General features: G+C 34.1%; 1 protein-coding gene across 2 annotated transcripts; it reads left to right on the top strand.

Moving 5' to 3' along the window:
• The first annotated feature begins 4,003 nt into the window (after window positions 1–4,003).
• Window positions 4,004–7,989, top strand: LOC106755655 (trans-resveratrol di-O-methyltransferase). 2 transcript variants are annotated; one of them, XM_014637844.2, is made up of 2 exons: window positions 4,004–4,793; window positions 7,744–7,989. In XM_014637844.2, exons 1-2 carry the CDS (start codon window positions 4,023–4,025, stop codon window positions 7,873–7,875), a joined length of 903 nt encoding a protein of 300 aa, XP_014493330.1. In that variant the 5' UTR covers window positions 4,004–4,022; the 3' UTR covers window positions 7,876–7,989. The 2 variants fall into 2 exon arrangements, with proteins under 2 accessions (XP_014493330.1, XP_014493328.1); XM_014637842.2 differs by having other exon boundaries at window positions 7,582–7,989.
• The last annotated feature ends 13,661 nt before the right edge of the window (window positions 7,990–21,650 follow it).

The following is a 21,650-nucleotide window of genomic DNA, read 5'->3' as shown; positions in this document are numbered from 1 at the left end:
AGGTTGGACCAAAATTTGGAGGAAGGTGGCTAAAGGAGGCCACTTGGGTTACTCTAGCCTAGGGTGAGCTTAAGAGAGTAATATGACACAAAAATGACAACATAACTTTATTATAAAACAAAGGTGATTACAAGATGGAGAGCACCTTTATTTATAGGCTAAGGTGTCTCAAAATAGGCTAAAACTTTAACCTAAAAGAGCCAACTTGGTTGGCTTGGAGAGCAAGGAGAAATCCACTCCAATAGGAAGGAGACAAGTGGCATATATCCTTTCAAATGATAGAGTGACAAGTGGCCACTACCTATGGAAAAACTCTTCATTCCTAGAGTGACACATGGTCGCTAACTAGGAGGAAAACTCTCCAATGGGAAGCTTCCACATGTCTAGGATGAAATTCTTCTCTCTTGTTGCCCAACTTAGCCAAAATGTTGACCCCTTCGTCAACACACCCATTTTGGACACCCAAGCATAGTCAACACCCCTTTGTTGACTTGTTTGGTTAGAATCCTATTTTAAGGCACAATTGAAATCCTAAACTACTAGGTCCATAATACAAAGCTCAAATAAAATCTAGACTACTTGGTCCAAATACAAGGCCAAACTTATTCTTACTCTACTAAATCTTCATTATGGTTTAGGATTGCCCAAGAGAAAGAGTCTAGGCCCATCTTCCATAAATGTCTACAAGTCTTTATGAATGTGTTAGGTCATAGCTAGGGGTATGCCATCAACTACATACCTTATGATCACCCTTAAGGTGACAGTGACCAATGGTTCACTTTACAAGAATACTTTTGGTCAAATGAAGGTTCCCACAATGCCACTACCAAGGTTTCGACACCCTCAGATGGTCGTTCCCAAACCGCCATTACCAAGGATTGACTCCTTCGAACACGACAACACAATGCCTTCAACAACACCATCACTTCTCTCACCAGAACGCCTAGCTTTAATGGCGAAACGTTAAACTAGCCATGAGTGCACTGGTTTCTTGAAATAGGCAAGGCTTGCACACTGGTTTCCTAAACCCTTAGTCGTGACCGCACTTGATGAACCTTGGCCGATGAGCAATGGCGGAGAAGACAATGCAACAACGACTTGTTCCACTAAGAACTATCAAGTTTGATGAATGCAGCAGGTTTGGGATGAATGCAAAGTGAAATATGGGGAGAAGCATGAAGTAAAATTTGGGGGAAATCGGATGTGAAATTTGGAACAACAGGTTTGACGAATTTGAACATTAAGTGAAATTGAAAATTTAAGAAAATGGACAAAAGTTTTGAAAAATATGAGAGTAAAAAGATGCTCGAACGAGAAACTTAAAACATGCATACAAAGGGGGACTAAAAACCTCTTTTCAAAATACTTTTTTAAAAACACACTATCTATTTTGTTATAATAGATAACATTTTTTTAAATAAGCGCTATCGTTATAAGTATAGATAGCGATTTTTTAAAAAAGCACTATCTATTGTTCTCCACATTCATGGATAACATTTATTTAAAAAAACATTATCTATTAGGTGTTTTTGACAATACGCTTCGGTTTTCAAACCGAGGCATATACTGGCGAGGTAAAAAGGTGGGGACTTTTGGCCTCGGTTCCAACAGAGGTAATATCCCCAAGGTTTCCGCTTTTGTTCTTCTACACCCAAGATAATAACATGGGGCTATAGCAGCGGTTTAGGCTAGAACCGAGGTAATATCCCCAAGGTTTCCTATATTTTCTTTTTAAATAACGTGCTCTTATATCAAATTTAAAAAAAAAAACAACTCGAACAAAAATTCCAAAAACTAGAGAACAATTAAAACCCTAATTACAAGAAAATTTTGCATGTATAGAAACCCCAAATTTCCAAATCGTAATCCAAAACCCTAGCCTCAAAACGTAGGAATCAGTTTAAAAAAAATCCCGAATCGGTACGAGGTCAGGAACCCTAAACTTTATGCTGGAGTCAGACGCGATTTCCCTTCCCCACGATGACACCAAAACATGAACCCTTGTGGAGGCGCCACTGCTACCACATCGTGAGAAATAAATATGCGCCTAAGCTGTCAAAGTCACTTCCCTTCCTGAAAAAATGAACCAACACTGAGAAGTGAAAGGGAGTCTTCCCTCCATGAGAAACACGAACTAGAGTTGGAGAAAGGAAGTCCGTGTCTCCCTCATTGTGAGGCGAAACGAAACAAGAAGAAAAGAAAAAGATGAAGATGGGTGCTTTCCCTTTCTTGTGAAGCCACGACAGAGGAGTGAAGAAGAGAACAAAACAATGGCGAAGAGAACCCTAAGGGCGAGAGAGAGCAGCGACACAATTTACACTGAAACGAAGACTTTTTATCTAAAGAGGATCTGTTTACAAAATTTAAACCTAAGCGCATCTTATTACCTCGGTTATTTTTTTAACCAAGGCAAAAAGCCTCTACCACCTCGATTCTGTAAGAACCGAGGCCTAAAGTGCCCAGAAAAAAAATTAAAAAATTACATTAAATGACATTTTTGTAAATTTAATGAACCCTTTTACCTCGGTTCCAAAGAGAACCACGACCAAAACTCCTGCACAAAATTAATTTCCTTTTGTGAAAATCTAAACGTTACAACTGTTTGACTTAATGAGAGGAGGATATGACCTCTGTTCTGTAGGGAACCAAGGCCATAACCCCCTTTCAAAAAGTTTGTCAGTTCAAACGTCAGAGTACAGAGCGGGAATGTCAGTGGAGCATAGGGGTTTTGGCCTCAGTTCTGAGAGTAACTAAGGCCAAAAGCCCTACACAGAGATATTTTTCATACTGCAAGTAGGATTCTCAATTGGAGCAGGGGATTTTGGCCTCGGTTCTAAGGATAACCGAAGCCAAAAACCCTGCACAAAGATATTTGTCATCTGAAAAGTCTTTTCTTGACAACTTTTTTGGGTTTTATGGCCTCGGTTGTCCTTGTAACCGACATTGTAGATGCTTTATGGATTCGGTTAAGATAGAATCGAGACATATTTTTCCAATAATTTCAAAAATGCCACTGTCCTATTTTGTGTTTCGGTTTCTGACCAACCAAAACATAATGAGCGTGTTATTAGTCTCGTTTTTTACTAGTGCTATCTATGATTAATTATGTAGTAGTGACATTTGGTCATGTCAGTCTCAACACATGTAAAGGTACCACATCCTGTTAATTTCCTAGAACAAGATCCCATTGAACGCCTTGCCAAAATTGGAACATGATCAAACATTATCTATTAAAATATCTACTAAAATGACCTTATTTGTCACCATGAAAGAGAGGACAGGATTTTTTTTGCTCTTATGTGTGCCAAGTCTTTTGTAACCATCCATCTTTAGCTTTCCCTTATCCAATGCTTATCTATTAGAATGAGTGTGAACCACATACTATAGTTATCATAATGATTTTCATTATTATTATTATTATTTTAAAATTTCATTTATATTCATTGTTATTAAATAAAAAATAAATTACGTAATAAATATTTAAAGGAAAAGTGGTTATGAAAATATAATTTTTATTCAAGTTACTATTAGCAGCAAGAAAGCATATAGATATATTTATGTAGCACACCTTTCGTAACGTAAAACCATAAAATTTATAATTCATAAATGACATGTTTCAAAAGGAAGTTTGGTATGGAAAGGGGAGATATTTTATTTTGTTCTTATATGTGGTTTCGCCATCTATTTTAGCTTTTCTTTGTAATATATGCATATCTAAAACAGTCACTGTAAACAACAAATCATTTCTTCAAATATTCATAATATTTGTCATTATGCAATTAAGCATATTATTATTTTATGTTAAGATTTCATTTATATTTATTATTATTTAATTATAATAAGATCAGTAATCTAATCTAATAACTATTGGAAGCGAAAGTGGTTATGAAAATATAATTTTTCTTAAAGTTAGAAATAAAGCACCAAGATATTATGTTGCACACCTTTTTGTCATTATAAATACATCGAGTAAATACGAGATTTAATACCACACAAACCCACACAAACTTGCCAAATTATATATGGAAACCGAGGGTGAAGAGCATGCTTCAAAATTGCTTCGAGCTCAAAATCATGTTTGGAATCATATTTTTAAATTCATAAATTCTCTGTCTCTTAAGTGTGCTATTGAGTTAAGCATACCAGATATCATACACAACTATGGCCAACCTATGCCACTCTCACAACTCATTGCTTCATTACCACTCCACCCATCCAAGACTTCCTTTATCACCCGCTTGATGAAAATTTTGACTCATTCTGGTTTCTTCTCTGAACACCATGCCAACCCAAATCAGCCTGATGTCATGTATCTCATAACTGATGCATCTATGTTACTCCTAAAGGACCATCCCTTTAGTATGAAATCTGTGACGCGATTAATATTTAATCCAGTTATGATCAATCCATGGTTTCAATTCTCTACCTGGTTCACAAATGAAACCCCTTCACCGTTTCACAGGGAAAATGGTATGGGATTTTGGGATTTTGCTGGACGTGAGCCTAATTTCAATAACCTTTTCAATGAAGTCATGGCTATGGACAGTCGATTGGTTTCCACTGTGGTGATTGAGAAGTATAAGAGATTGTTCGAGGGAATAGAATCATTGGTTGATGTTGGAGGAGGAACAGGGACAATGGCTAAGGTTATTGTTGAGTCCTTCCCACAGGTAAAGTGCATTGTATTTGATCTGCCACATGTTGTTGCAGGCTTGGAAGAATCTCAGAACATAAAATATGTCGGAGGAGACATGTTAGAAGCAATTCCTCAGGCTGATTCCATTATGTTGAAGGTAATATATACCCTCTCTATCTCCTTCTCTCCCCCTTTATCTATATATCTATTATCATATAATGTTCTTTGTTGTTACTTAATACACCAATAACCCCTTTTATGGGCGCAGTTGCGATAATTAAAGATATTTTTTAAACTTTTAAATTTGGTAGGGCTGTATATTTTAAAGAAGTTGGAAGGTTAAAATCAAATTTAACTATATTTAGAAAGATTAAAAGGGTATGTTATTATGGTTTAGTGTTAAGAGTATATCAGTTTTAGAGTTTCTCTTATAAGTTCAGTTTTGTATTTTTCTGTTGACCCTAGCTTATACATAGGGTCAGTGTCACATGACTTTTCACAAAAATAGAAAAGCTATCGTTTCTCTTTCATATATCACCTTTCGTTAACACTTACTAACAATGACAAGGGAAGGTTTCCTTTTCAAAGAAGGGATTTTGGTACCTTTCACGTTAATCCAATAAAAACATGTTGAGTGTAATAATTTTAAATGATGTGACACTAGTACAAAAATGTTGTTTAACATCATCCCTTAGACATGGTTAGGAGTAACGTATATTGATGACTGATGGCATTTTTGCAAATAAGTTTGCCATATAAACGTCCGTTAGGCGGTTCCCCGACGTCTATTGTCTTGTATACGTCAGAGTTGTCCTAACTGACGTCTATATGTTTGAATGGTGAGTGAAAAGTCATTTCTTTCAGACATATAGACATCAGTTGGACGGGGTCCCGATGTCTATATGGCGGAAATTAATAGTTATTCACCTACCTGTCAAACATATAGATGTCAGTTAGGATAGCCCCGACGTCTATATGTCTGCCAGGTTGGTGAATAGTCACTATTTTTCGTCATATAGACGTTGGTTAGGAGATAGCCGACATCTATATGTTTGTCAGGCAGGTGAAAAATCATTTCATTCTGTCATATAGACGTTGGATCCCGTCAAACTAACGTCTATATGGTGGAAATTAATGGCTATTCACCTACCTGTCAGACCTATAGACGTCAATTAGGAGATAACCATCGTCTATATGTTTGCCAAGCAGGTGAAAAGTCATTCCTTTCCACCGTATAGACGTTAGTGGCCTTAGTAGTCGACGTCTATAAGCCTCACGAATATTAATTTTTAAATCAGAAAGACGTCATATTAGTTAAGTCCCCGACGTCTTTTCCGTTATAGACGTCGGGCTCCTAGGCAACCGATGTCTCACTTGTTGTTAAAACAGTGATTGCGAACCAGTAATTTCGCGCACTTCATCGTCTTCCTTTGCTTTTCTCTCCGCTTCATTGAATTTACAGGTGCGTTTAATCTCTTTTGATATGCTTGGTTAAACTTGCTTTTAATCCGATTAAAGTAATCTTTGATGTAATATTATCTTTTATTTGAACCGATTAAAATGTGTTTTTCTTGTGTTTTGGTGCGTTTTTTCCTTGTGTCTTTGGGTAGCGTAGTGCACCTTCTCCCTTTGCTAGTTTCCTCCTAAGAAAAACTTATGTTTTTTGGTTCTCTCATGGCATTCCAACCCGAAGACGAACTTGGGTCATTGCATAGAGCCATTCCGACCACCAATGAAAAAGAAAACCAGTATTCTTTTTCATTGGCGGTCGGAACGGACCTATGCAACAACCCAAGTTCGTCTTTGGGTTGAAATGCCATGAGAAATCCAAAAGACGTAATTTTTTCTTACGAGGAAACTAGCAAGGGAAGGAGGTGTTACTACGCTACCCAAAGACACGAGAAAAACTACATAAAAACACAACACTTCATAGACGTCGGTTAATGTAATTACCGACGTCTATAGTGCCCATAGACGTCGGTTAATGTAATGACTGACGTCTATAATACCCATAGACATCGGTTAATGCATGTTTGACGGCTTTATAGACGTCGAACGTGTCACTGAACCGATGTCTAGGGTAGTGACCTTAAACATTGGTTAGTGTAATATTTGATGTCTTTATAGACGTCGAGCTTTGGCCTAAACCGATGTCTATAGCGATGTTGTACCTGCGAAAATCCGACGTCCATTAACATCACCCGTAAAGGCATCAGTTCCTAAGACGACGTTAAATACCTAAAATAACTGACTTCTAAAGTCCATTTTGTACTAGTGTGATACTGTTTTAATTGTCATGTAATAATTTTAAATAATAACACATTGATTTAGTTGAAGTCACAAAACATAGTCCTTCAGTCTAACTCCGATAAACTAGTCCTGGCCATTCTCTTCACCCTCCACACCCTCATCCACCAGTAAGGTCGTATCTCTTCCACGTACAGTGCTTAAACTTTCTTCAAACCCATTCTGATCTACGAAATATGATTTGGGACATGATGGGGTTGCGTCGGTAGGAAAGAACTAGAGTATAGCACTAGACCTCTTTTTTTTTTCTTGTTCCCATAGGTCGACAAATAAACAAGGTAAATCGAAGGGAAAAAAAATAGGAGGTACCACATTCATTGATATTGGGCAAAAATGGTCCAAAAAGCAAAAGCTCACCAGCCGAGATCAACAGGGAGAGATGTGACGTGTTTTAATTAGATTCACGTATTAAAAATCTTTATTTTAATGGGGCATAGAAGGATTGTCCATAATGACAAATGAGTAACCTCTAGAATAAATATAAACCTATCCAAAAAATGAAAGTAGGGCCTCATATCGAAACATCACAGCTTAAATTCATAGTAGTGAAAAAAAACGAATATGAATCATATAGACATAGTTGATTTTCCGTTTTTATTTTTGTGATTCTTATGCTTTTTACTTTGACAATCAAATAGTGGGTATTGCACGACTGGAATGACAAGGAATGTGTGAAAATACTGAAAAATTGCAAGGAGGCCATAGCTAGCCAAGGAAGGATTCTTATCATAGACATTGTGATGGAGAATAAGAAGGAAGACCATGAATTAACTGAGGCGCAGTTTTTCTTTGATATGCAGATGATGATGTTGTTCGCTGCAAAAGAAAGATACGAGAAAGAGTGGGCCAACCTCATTTTCTCTGCTGGTTTTAGTAACTACAAGATTACTCCCACTCTGGGATTAGTGTCTATTATTGAGGTTTATCCATAGTGTCTAACTGCTGCAAAACGAGTTCACAAGAAGAAATAATATTTATGTCTATCATAAATTTCTGTATGTTTTCTCTCTGTTTGAGTTTAATTTTCTGTTATCAATGGATAAAATTTCAAAAGTATTTACTACATATGACATGTCAAATGCATAAAAAAATGTTAATATTATTTCTCATCTAAATCTTTGAAATAATATGTAATTTAGCCTTGTATTAAGTGAGATTTCAATTTTGTATTTTTCAGATATTTATCTTACATTAAAATAAAATATAATTTAAAGGAAATTAAAGAGATTTTTTTATCACATTATTGCATCTCATATAATAAATATTGTTATATTTTATTTTAGCGTAACAAAAATTTATAATCTTAATAAAAAAAATTTATTTATTTAATAGTAATTAAAACGAAACATTACTAGTAAAAATGTACCACGACATTGAATTACATTTATCAAGTTGGTGTAGTAAATAAGAACGTGATAGCAGAAGTGTAATTAAAGTGATATTTTTAATGGTCGCTCCTAAATTAATTGTCGTTACAAGTCCAAAATAGTGAAATATCATAATTCAACAGTTAACCGTTGTTACATATTTTAAAAATGACCATAATTTAATCTTTAATTTTCGTTAAATACTTACTATAGCAAAATAACAAGGATTTTATGCAATAACTATTATTAAAATCATCAAGGTTATTTCACTTTCTATGCAATTCATTTTTACTCTTTCCCACGTTAACATTTGTTAACGTTCAAGTGTGAAGAATAGAGATTTATCACTTGGTCGTGTCTAAAGAAATGACACATTTTCTTTATGAATGGATACAAATTTCATATATATATACATGGAATCCGGACAAGTGGAGGATAAATATCAGAATTCATGTTAAAAGAGTTGGAGAAAGATGTGAAGATTATCTCTATTATGTGATTAAACACATGTATGAGGTTAAGTACAATTCCTCAACTGCTAAAAAGAAGATTATATTATTTTAAATTAATTGGTTGGGTCCATTGAGAAAAGGTATATGAGTGAATTTAAAATATGACATTGTGGATATTTGAATCGATAAAAGATATATTGTTTAATCCTTTTATAATTATACATGATGGACAAAAAGTACATTATGTACCATATCATATCATGCATCACACATAGACAAATAGGGTTTGTGTGTTGTAATAAAGAGAAAGCCAAGAGGTCATATAGATTCCAATTATGTAGAGGCCAAAGTTCCATATTAAGTGGAGGACATGACACATGTTAATGACATTATTGAAGTTGAAAAACTTCTATAATTTGCAAGACATAAAAAAGTGGATTCCAACAATGTTTCATCATTTCAAAGACATATGGACGAAGAAACAACTCAATAGGAAGAATATCATGAAAAGGGAAAAAGTAAAGATGAGTATGAAGACGAATTTGACAATTATATCATTTTTGCAAAGACTTTCAAATACTTTCGAATAACAATTTACAAATTTGAGCTCCTTTTCTGTTTATTTGTTTTCATTTCTTTCAAATACTTTATATATCTTTAACTTATAAAAGACTAATGAAAAACCGTTTGTCTTTTATTTTGCTACATTTAATGATTCTTTTAATCAGTTAAGATTTATGTCTGTAGCTAGATTAAGTATCTGTACCCCCACCGGGTATAAAATAAACTTCAGATTCAATTCCTCATTGTTCTATCTTTGCATCCTAAAGCTTGCTTCAGGCTTAGCTCATAAAGATTCAAGAGTTGTACGGAAATCTTGTTTTTTTATCAGTGTAGGTCCAGTAAATAAGTTCACAGGTCAAGTTCACGGTGTACGGAAATCTTGTTTTTTTTATGCATGACCAACAAATTCATTTATTTCCTTCCTATACATGGTAAAAAGTGGTTTGACCCTCCTCCTCTACCTTTAACAAAATCTAATAAAGGGAACAGGAAAAAAAATCATAGGTTGACACCTATCTCAACCTTGTATTAGGATAAACGTAAATTTTAAGAATTTATTAATAATTTTATTTGAGACTTATTTTATTAGTTTGAGTTTAATAATATTTAATTTGATTTTGATAGACATAAAATAATGATGAGTAGTTTTGAGTTTCCATCTATTAGATGTAGTATTATGTTATTTTGTTGATATAGATAGGGATAAATTAAGTAGTTGTTTTTACTTTGACTCAGTTGATATTTTGTTTTTAGTTTTTATTATTTATATTTGGTTCAAGCTCTATTTGCATTTATTTAAAGGTTTCTAATGTTTAATAAAAATCACCACAGTGAATTAAAGAGTCCTATCATAATGTGTGTGTTTGTGTCATGTTTTTTTTTCTACAAATTGAGTTTTATGCTTTAAGTACCAAGAGAAGAGAGAGAGGGGAGAGTCAAACATCGTGATGAAATATTGAGTGCTTGAGACTTTTGTGAGAGAGATAGCAAAAGTAGTCAACAGAATGAGTGTGCCTCAGTTATAGAAAAAGATCAATAACGAATATTAGTGTCTACAAATCAAAGTTCTTCTTGGATCCTAAGATGTATGAGACATAGTAGAGGATGAGTTCAATGAACCCGTGGAGGATGAACAAAAGACAATTACCTAGATTACTACATTGAAAAAGATACGGGTGAAAGATAGATCGACTTTGTACTTTCTCTACAATGTAATGGATGAATTGGGGTTAGAGAAAATAGCTAATGTGAAGTCAGCAAAAGAAGCTTGGGAAATTCTACACGTGGCATACAAAGGAGATTTCCGCCTGAGGCAGGTCTAAGTACAAGCTCTCAAAAAGAGTATGAATATATGGAGATGGATGAAAACAAGGGAGTTACTGAATTTATAACTTGAGTATAGAAGATGGCCATCCAATCCGAAATGAACGGAGAAGAGATGCCTACTAACTAGGTTGCGAAAAAGATCTTGAGAAATATGACAAATGATTTTAAAATTATCGTGGTCACTACTAAAGAGACAAAGGATCTGTCAACCCAACTCGACGATCAAGCACTATAGGTACAATTTGACTCACATAAAACTTAGAATACTTAGAGTTGAGGTCCAAGAGGTAGAGGCTGAGGAGGCCGAGGACGAGGTGGATGTAACCAAGGTAATTTTAAGGATGATAGTGAAAAGCAAACTAGTTAGCAACTTTGGCGTGGCCAAGGACAAGAGAAACACTAGTGTAAAAATCACATTTTATGACGTACAAAAATGACCTATTATGACGGGTAAACTGGGGACATGATTTTGGGCATTGTAATAGGTCTGCGTGTAAGACCCGAAATAAATACAATAAGTTATTTTATTTTCTCCCTAGAAAGTTATTCCAAAATAAAGATGAATCTTATGAAACTTAATATTTTTTCTGTCTATGATGAAATTATGATTGATGGTTGCATCGTATTTACTAATTTAAAGTTTTCTTATGTCTATGGATGAACCAAAATATAAATACAAAATTGAATGATTTTATCAATGAAAGATAAATGATTTTTTAATCTAAAATTATATAAATAACTTAATACAAAAAATTATATTACGTCAATTAAAAAGATTAAGAGTGATGGATATTTTTAAATTTAAATATTAAAATTGTAATGAAAAATATTTTATACAAGTGAATTGAAATAACTACAAAGTTTGGTATTTCTTGTACTAAAAGAATTGAATGAAAATTTGTATTCCTTCTGTTACCATAATATTTGATTGTCAAATGTTTGAGTGTTGTGTGAGACTAAATGCATTGATTGAGTGAGAGTGTGTGAAAGGAGAATAAATGCATGAAATTTAAAAATTGAGAGTGAAAGTCGAGAGGCATTGGTGATTGTCGCTTAGGGTAAGTTAGGAAGAAGGAGAATTGATGTCGCAATCATCGCTCAACAATAGCCTGGCGTTGAGCGCTACTACTGCAGAATGGGCTTTTGTTTTTTCAAATTTTGGGCTTAGCGTGGGTTGACCGATTAGATGTTTCTAAAACCCTAGGGCGGGTCTTGATCGCCACTATTAGTCTCCATTCTTCCCAAGCACTTTCCAAGCATTCTCTCCACTTTTCCCTTCATCCCTCTTCACAAAAACTCTTCCTCCACCATTTTTGCACAAATTCTCCATCCAAGTTTGGGGTTTTGTGAGAGCACAGTTGTTTGGGGTTGATTTCTTGACATTCGCAAAGCATTCTTCACACGTTGAACATCTCCACCCAAGTAAGTCATGCATTTTACATTCTAGGGTTTTGGAAGTATGATTTTGAATAAACATGATTGTCTAAACATGATTTTTTTAGGGGTTTTGATGTTTATGCATGATTGATTGAAATAATCACTGTTTGGACTGATTAAACTGTTTGATAGAGATCTGGAATTGTAAAAATTGCATGTGGGTGGAGATTAGAAGCCAACTAGGGCATTTTATGCAGAAAAACTTGTCACCGCTCAACGTCAGTTACTGTTGAGCACAACTCCTATAGATGCATGATTTTTGTGTGTTGCTTTATTGTTTCTGTATGCACGTGATGTTGAGGGCTCCTGGTTTGCCCTCAGTGATGATAGGCAACGTGTTTAGATTAAAACGAGTAAAAGTTGAAAACTCAAGTTTTGTTGTTTTAATAGATTAAAATTCGTTTTAATCTATTAGTTAATCGATTAAAATTAATTTTAATCGATTAAAAGTGACCGTTGGAGTTTTCTACTTTTAAAACTAGCCGTTGTACTCATTTTAATCGATTAACACTTGTATTAATCGATTAAAAGCGTTATATGACCAGTTTTGAAGAATGGAAGAGTATTTGCTTGAGTCTATATATAGGCTCTCTTTATCCATCAACAACAACTCTTCCCTTGTGCTTAAGAACTTAGAAACTCTTGAGAAGTATGTGTTCTTGTTCAGCTTGTGAAACTCTTGTTTATAGAGCTGGTGGAGTGTTGCTAAGGCGACAGAGGAAATAGTCAGTTCATCCTTGGTGCGTCTTAGGAGGTGTTTGGAAGAGGATCATCCTTCGTGAAGTATCCAGAGGAGGTGTTTCATCTTTCGTGAAGTATTCGGAGGAGGTGTCTCATCCTTGTGAAGATTCAAAGGAGGTGCAGGTTCATCTCTTGTGGTATCAAGAAAGGTCGTTTCTAAACTTTTACAAATTGTTTCTTTGTNATTGTAATTTGTAATTGTTTTGTGCTTAGTGAACTGTTTATCTTGGTTTAAGATAAGCGACTGAACGTAGGATTTGTAAGATCCAAACCAGTATAAAAATCATCTGTGCAAATTTCTCTCAACCTTACTCTTTTATTTATATTTATTATTTTCATAGTAAGATAAATTGAGAAGAAATTAAAAGACAAGCGTTTGTATTAAAAACCCTCTTAGTTTGTTATTCCACGTTAACCATTCCGCTGCAACCGCTCTAACAGTTGGGGTTTACAATTTCATCTTTTTCCACTCTCCTATATCTACTATTCTTGTTAAATTCGCTTTATTATCAATGTCATGCAGCTATCTAATCTACTCAAAACCCGATTCCTTGACGAAGAGAGCCTATTATCAATTACTAGTTCACCATTCCTAGTCTCCCTAAGTAACCAATAACGCATGAAAAGCAGAAGTTTAAAGCAATTGGTCGTCCTGCTCCTATTCCTAGGTAGTATTGCTTAACCAAGAGAATTCCTATCAGTTCGAGACTTCCTCGTACGTTCCCATATCGACAAAATCAAGGATCAATACACCAAATGAGTTAAACGATGCAAGCATGATAATCGGATAACAAATCTCAAACTATTGATAATACAAGCATATGCAAGCATATGAATAAAACAAGAATTTTGATATAAGAGAGTTTCAAAAGATTACATTTCTCCCCAACAACAATGGGTTTAGTTCACCATGGACATGGTGAAACTAGATTAATTGAATGAAAATAATGGAAGAATAAACCCTAGAATTGGTGATTCGGAGCTCCCACATCCAAAAACCGCTTCCAAGGAGTGGGTCTATTTATAGGCCAAAAAAGTAACATAATTTCGGCCTAGACCCATTCATTTAGGTGCTCAACTCTCATTACCGCTCAGCGGTGAAGTCGCAAGACACCCAACGGTCAGTTCTGGCACTCAACGGTGAAAAACGGGCAAAACTGACTCTCAACGCCACCGTTTATATATTTATATTTGAGATGTCAACTCTATTGTTCTTATAAGTATTAAGTAAACATTAAAAAAGAAAATCAAATAGTAATTAATATTAATAGAAAAACATAAATAACATTACAAGAAATCAGTTTATTGTATTGATAAATACGGCTAGAGTCATGTAAACACAAACACGAAATAAAAGATAGAAGACGAATGATATAGAAAGGGAATTGAAAATGAATATTATTGAAAAAAGGAATTGATCAAAGAAAATAACACACGCAGTTCAAACAGTTTACTGCACTGAAATATGTAAAGTTTAACTTTTTTAAATTGAATAAAAAATCAGTTAATTAATTTTTAGTATAAATTAGTTTAGTTTTTTTAGCATAATAAAATATAGATAACTATAGTTTAGTACAGTTTAGTAAATTATACTCAGCCCTAGTAATACTAAAGGTCAGAAAGCCGTGAATAATGTTTTCGATAATGATATAAAATTGACTTTTTGATCATCGCATGTCCGTTGATAAATGGTAATTATTGACATTTTTTTTTATATTAGGGAGGAATTCAGGCCGTGGATAAATTTTTTTTAGTTTGAAATATGCTATTCTACCATTTAAACAATGCAATTCTATTAGCGTGTGGTCACAATATTTATTTGGTATGACATGTATATATTTTTTGAGTTCCTAGTTATAAACTTAATAAATACTTGTTAACTTTATAAATTCTGTTTTCAGTCACAAAAGCTTAGTTGGCCAATTCATGTTGGCGAAATATTTCAATAGAAGATTTTGTGGATGAGAGATCTAAGCGAATAGATGCTAATTCTACTAACAATATTACATTCTCTATTACATGACGACTGCGTTGACGACTATATATGATAGACACAAATATCTTCTACCCAAAAGGAAAATGCATAGGACATTATTGAACTTCAAACACAACTAGAAAACAACAATAACAAACAATTAACAAATAGTGAGGAAGAGATTCAAAACAAGAATTCCCAACTTCAAAACTTTATTGACGCCATCATGCTTTACCTTCTCCCTTTGCCGGCAATTGTTGAACAAAACATTTTCTGACTACCAAAATTAACCAGACAACGATGAAATGCAATTAGAAGATCAACACAAAATGAACAAAAATTATTACTGTGATTATTAGTATTAAGGAACTGTGTTTACAATGATATGAATTATACGTATGACTCTTAAAATTTCATGGACTTAATTGACAATCATGTTTATGTAATAGTACAATATATTTCAGTACTAAAAGTTAAATACTTGAGGTTTGTTGTTCAATGTCCACGTATTCTAGTGACTGCATCTGTGTTATATCATGTCTAGGACTTTGCCTCATGAAACAAATAAGTTGTTTCTACATTTCGATTACGAAATTACATACAAATTTATTTATATGTAATTACAGACAAATTTATTCGAATATACATATAAATTTATGGTTTAATACCTATTTTGGTCCCTCCTTTGGGAGGGTTTGTTCAAAGTGGTCCTTCTTTTTTTCAAAAGTTCACTTAAGTCCTACATTTTGCAAAAACTGTGTCCCTCCTTTTTTCAAAAGTTCACTTAAGTCCTACCTTTTGCAAAAACTGTTCAAAGTGATCCCTCCTTTTTTCAAAAGTTCACTTAAGTCCTACCTTTTGCAAAAACTGTTCAAAGTGGTCCTTTTTGCTAACGGCCTTAACTTTCTTAACGGCACACTTTGAACAGTTTGAACAGTTTGCTGAGGTGTAACGTTTTGGCTGTTAGCATAAAGGTAGGAAACTGTTCAAACTGTTCAAAGTGTGCCGTTAAGAAAGTTAAGGCCGTTAGCAAAAAGGACCACTTTGAACAGTTTTTGCAAAAGGTAGGACTTAAGTGAACNGACAAACTATAGTGGCACCACCATGTAACCTCCCATGAGGATCATGGAATTACGTCCAATAACCATACTTTTACTTTGAAACTTAACTAAAGACATGAACTACCAAATACCATGACATTATCTCACTGAATCCATATAAAACCATGTATATGTAACTCTTCAACTTTACTTTGCATACAAACATATATATATAACATTAATTCCACTTCAAAAAAACCACAAACGATCCAAAATCCAATGAACTCATACTTAGACAAGGAAAATGACTTTGAAACCATCACCAACAGTTCCGGAAGGGTCTAAAACCCCCAGAACAACCTAAAGAACGTCCAAAACGGACGTCCGGAACTCCCAAACATCAAAAATACTCACTCTGTCGCAGAAAATTCGCTCAGCGCACACCCTATGGTGCGCTGTGCTAATTTTTCCTACCAGAACTCATTTGCAGAGCGAACAGAGTGCGCTAGGCGACTCTGTATAATCTGCAGCGCGAAATTCTGCAGATTTGAGGAACTCACACACCCAAAACTTACTCTAGACCATTTAGAGAATTTCTAACACTCCAAATTCGAAGTATAGGTTGAATTANACTTGTTTAAGAGCTCACATACATTCCTAACATGAATCTCTAGTAGTTATGCATGGAATTAGGATCTAAGACTCTACTTTCATTCACTTAGATACTCAATTTCAGATTTACCATTTGGAAACTGTTTCAGGACATTTTGGTGCTTCTAATAAGTCACAATTGACTTAACTAAGTGACTCTAATAGTCTAACTCAGACTCTAACCCCAAATTCACAGAATCACTACTCTACTTCCCCAATTTTGACTCAAACACTGTAACTAATCTACTTATTTACTTAACCATTATTGAAATCTGAATTATCACTTACTAACACTCAATTTCATATTATACACATAGTCATACCAATTCCCAAATCATCACATACCTAATTACACAATTCACAGACCAGAAAACACCCATTCTAGCACATGCATTCATCAATACAGTTCAACAGTAACATAATCTTTTACACAGTTTGCACATTCATCAAATTCAACAGCTCTACATAAATTTAATACAAGAAATCGAATATTTTACAAGCAAGAAGTTAAAACCTAGCTTCCCTTACCTTTTGGTGAAGTAATCCAACTCACAGGAAAATCCACATGCACAATACACCACAAGAGACCCTAGAATCACCTATAGATCACCAATTTGTGGTATGAAATGGAATTAGGAACCTAAATGGAATTGAAATTTGAAGGGAACTATAGAAGATGCATGCAATTCATCCAAATTTCAGAAGTGCGGAAGAAGGAGATTGACTTACCGGTGGAAGAAGAAGAAGATCAACCGATATAATTGAAGCCTGGGACACCCTAAGTTCCTAAATGCCTTCTGATTTTGGAATTGAGTTGTTCAGTGAAGAGAATTTGTGGTGATATAGTAGAGGAGAGTAAGGAAGAGTGAGTTGGCTTTGGGAGGATAACACGTATCAGAAAAATGAAATGGGAGTGGCTTTGTAAGTTATGTTTTAAAAATTTTCAGACTTTCTTTTTCAATTATTCATCCACTCATCAGCTGCCACATGTGCTCCTCTTTTGGCTAACTTTTCTCAGTCCTTACACCTTAACTTTTTATTGTGTTATAATAAACATAAATTTTAGGAGTTTATTAGTAATTTTGTTTGAATCTTATTTTATTAATTTAGATCTAGTAATATTTAGTTTGAATTTGATAGAGATATAATAGGGAAAATATTAATATTCATTTATGTAGGTGCAATATTATTTTATTTTTTTGATATAAGATAGAGATAAATTAAGTAGTTTTTATTTTGAGTTAGTTAATATTTTGTTTTTAGCTTTTATTATTTGTACTTGGACCAATGCTCTATTTGCACCTATGTAAAGGTGGTTAATGATTAATGAAAATCACCACAGTGAATTAAATAGTCCTATCATAATGTGTGTGTGTGTGTCATCTTTTTTTCTTCAAATTAGTATCAGAGTTTTATGCTTTGAGTATTGAGAGAAAAGAGAGAGGGGAGAATCAAACATCATGAAAGAAATAATGAGTGCTTAAGAGTTTTGTAAGAGAGATGGAAAAGGTAGTCAATGGAATGAGTATGCCACAATTGTAAGAAAATATCAGTTACGAAAATTTGTGTCTGTAGATGAAAAAGTTCTTCTTGGATCCCAAGATGGATAGAAAATAGTGGAGGATAGGTACAATGAACTCGCAGATGATGAATATCAGACAGTGACCTAGATTATTGCATTGAAAGAGACACATGTGAAAGATAAATCAACTTTGTACTTTCTCTACAATGCAATGGATGAATTAAGGTTTGAGAAAATAACTAATAAGAAGTCAGCAAAAGAAGCTTGGGAAATTCTGGAGGTGACATATAAAAGAAATATCTATGTGAGACAAATCTGAGTACAAGCTTTCAAAAGAAAGTTTGAATATATGGAGTTGGATGAAAAAGAGGGAGTTGTTGAGTTTATAGCTCGAGTGTAGAAGATGGCCAACCAACTCAGAATGAACAAAGAAGAGGTGCCTCCTAACCGGATTCCAAAAAAGATTTTGAAAAATCTGATGGATGATTTTGAAAATATCGGGGTCACTATTGAAGAGACAAAGGATCTATGAACCCTTACTTTGGAGGAGTTAGTTAGGTCATTAAAGGCCCACGAACTTAGGAAGAAAAAGAAAACGAAGGAACCCGATGATCAAGCACCATAGGGACTGGAATGAAAATTGGAATACTCAAAGTTGAGGTCCTAAGGTAGAGGATGAGGCGGCCGAGGTTGAGGTGGACATGATCGAGGTAATTTTGAGGATGATAGTGAAGAGCGAACCAGTCAGCAAAATTTGCATGGTCGAGGACAAGAGAAAGGCCGAGGAGATCGATCATGAGTGGAGTGTTTTAAGAGTGGCAAGCACGGCCATTATGCAAACAAGTGTTGATAGAGTAAATGCTACAACTATGATAAGGCTGGCCACATTGCAAAATATTGTCATCTCAGACAAAGGAGGAGATAAATCTCCTTACAGAAGATGCGAAGGAAAAGTATGGAATCTTGCTGATGACAAAGAGCTCGTATGTAGAGAGTGTGGATATGGAGAGCTCAATCCAACAATGGATGAAAATCATCTCGGTAAATAGAGTAGCAAATGTGGTGAAGGCAAACTAGGAGAAGAAACACAGAAAAAAAAAGATGAAGAGATTCAACGGATAGGGAGGCTTCTGGGTGAAGCTAAGGATATTATGATAATTAGAAGGTTGAGCTTGAGGAGTTTTCATCTTCAATGGTGATCTCTAATTCAGGCAACATATTCTTGCTTCCACCTGAATGATATTGAAGAATGACCTCAGGTTTAAACTTACAAGAACCTAAATAGTAGATGTCAAAAATTATATAGTGATTTGAAATGTTGGTTTTAGGTTTCATAAGAGATACAAATTTAAATATCTTGTCAAAGTGGTTTTATGCATGAGCAATATTGTAATTAGTCTCAGCATTTTTATATTTAATCTAAAAGTGACTAATAATTCCATTACATGGTGCTTTCTTAGAGCAATACCATGTCTATCTATAGTTAACTACAAAGCTTGTCTTCTTTCCCAGTGCCACACCAATCAGAACAAAAGATTTTATGAATGAGAGGTTTAGGCAAATATATGTTAGTTTCTATCAACTCTATTACATTTTAAACCTTAAGTATGTATTTAACGCAAACATTTATTCATTTAACAAGAAAATTTGAAACAAGATTTTCTCAAGCAGTATCTAAGATTGTACTTGTTGGTGTCTCACAATGTAGTCCCCTAAACCCTGCTAAGGGGGAAAGATTGAGGAATAGATGTTGGTTAGAGGCTACGAGTACAGTACAAAAATGGGTTATGACGTGGGTGTTTTTATCCTTTAACATCCAAAATAAATTGACGTCATATTGGGAGACATTAATTAATGTTGAAAATGATAATTTCAATTGTTAATTATTGTCAAAATTTGCCAACTTGAAATGTTAACTAACGTTAGAAAATGTCTATCTTTAACGTCAATTAACGTTTGAAAATTTTCACTTTTGACGTCAATTAATGTTTGAAGATGGTCATTTTCGATGTTAAATGAGATTCAAAAATTCACTTTCAAACATTCCTCTCCATTGTTTTTTTAATAAATGAATCATTTGTAAAGTTTTTCCACACCTGAAAAGCAGAAAACTAGTAAGTGTAGCCCAACTTTGGAATTTCATATATCAACACGTCATTTTCAAATTTGTATAAACATAAACTAAAATTATCACAAGTAAAAACAGAAAAATCATGAGAATGTGACTCGCATAGAATGAAGAAAGAGTTTGGATTTCTCTGAAGTTCAAAAATTTTCAAAAGTAAGTTGTTAAATATCTTTAAAACAACCATAACTTTCACCCTAGTTGGCCGATTTGGCAGTAGTAGTTATGTATTTAGGTAGAAAAACATTTCCAATCACGTGACATCCAACATAGTTGGTTGTTCCTTCTAAATTTTAAAAAAAAAATGTTGTTTTATATTTTTCGTTATTATTTTTTGTTTTTCAAACTTTGCAAAAATATTTCACTTAAGTAGACTTTGAATTTTGATCTAAAATTTTTTTTGGGAGCTTCTCAGGATTTTTTGGTGCTTTGAACAAATTTTCAGGCCATTTGGAGTTCATGCGAATATACTCTTAGTTTTTACCCTAAGTTTGGATGTATATGGTGTAAGAACAATAAACAAGTTCTAATACCAACAAGTTCAACCAAATTACAGCCCGTAAAAAACAAAAACGGAAACAAAAGTTCATAAAAAAACCCAAAATGAAACTAACTTTCTTCAAGATGGGTTTGCATATATAATACTAGTCACATGATTTGGGGTAGAACCCACCTATGCTCCAAAGAGTACTTGTGCACGAAATCAATCGGTAAAAACGAAAGAAAATCATACTTAAAGTAGTTATTGCATATGCAATTGTGTAAAATGAAAGAAAGATTACAAGTGCTTGTTCCTGAAAACTTCATCTAAGAAGTGTTTGAGTTTGAGTAGAGAAGAAGGTTTCCCGATAAGATAAATTGAATACATTTTCACCCTCCCGCCCAAACTTTTATTGAATTCACTAACATATAATGTCTGTAAATTTATATTCTGATGTCTTATACGTCTTTGTCGTCTGAAACTAGGACATTTGACGTTATATTTGCAACTTCGTGCTAAACATTTTCATAAAAAATCCTCAATATGACATCGAAAATTGAGAATCTCAAGGTCAAAATTGAACATTTATTTAAAAAAATGTCATTGGTCATGTTTTTATGTTGGTTTTTCATATTGCGACATTGAATGTGACACTTCAAAGCCTTTTTTTGTAATAGTGGGTATAAGGGACAAACACAAACATCTTCTAGCCAAATGTACATGACATTGTTGAACTTCAAACACGATTAGCAAATAGTGAACAACGACTAATAAATAATGAGGAAGAGATTCAAAACTTTATTAGTGTCATCATGCAGTACCTTCTACCTTCGGCAGCAACAATTGCACAAAACATTTTCCAACTGCCAAATATTGAACGACAAAATCAACCAGATAAAGAGGAAATGGAATCAGAATATCAACCACAAGATGAACAAAATAATTATCGTGATTATAAGCATTAAGGAGCTTAACTTACCATGTTATGAACTGTATCTATATGACTCTTAAAATTTCATGAACNTA

The sequence above is a fragment of the Vigna radiata genome, chromosome 2 (genome assembly GCF_000741045.1).
Source record: "Vigna radiata var. radiata cultivar VC1973A chromosome 2, Vradiata_ver6, whole genome shotgun sequence".
Lineage (NCBI taxonomy): Eukaryota > Viridiplantae > Streptophyta > Magnoliopsida > Fabales > Fabaceae > Vigna > Vigna radiata.
This window is presented reverse-complemented; position numbering and strand designations above follow the sequence as displayed.

Bases quoted from the DNA above. Each gene is read 5' to 3' on its own strand.
- LOC106755655 (XM_014637842.2), top strand. From the start codon at position 4,023: ATGGAAACCGAGGGTGAAGAGCATGCTTCAAAATTGCTTCGAGCTCAA. The intron at 4,794-7,581 runs GTAATATATACC...ACAATCAAATAG, and splicing joins CTGATTCCATTATGTTGAAG to TGGGTATTGCACGACTGGAA.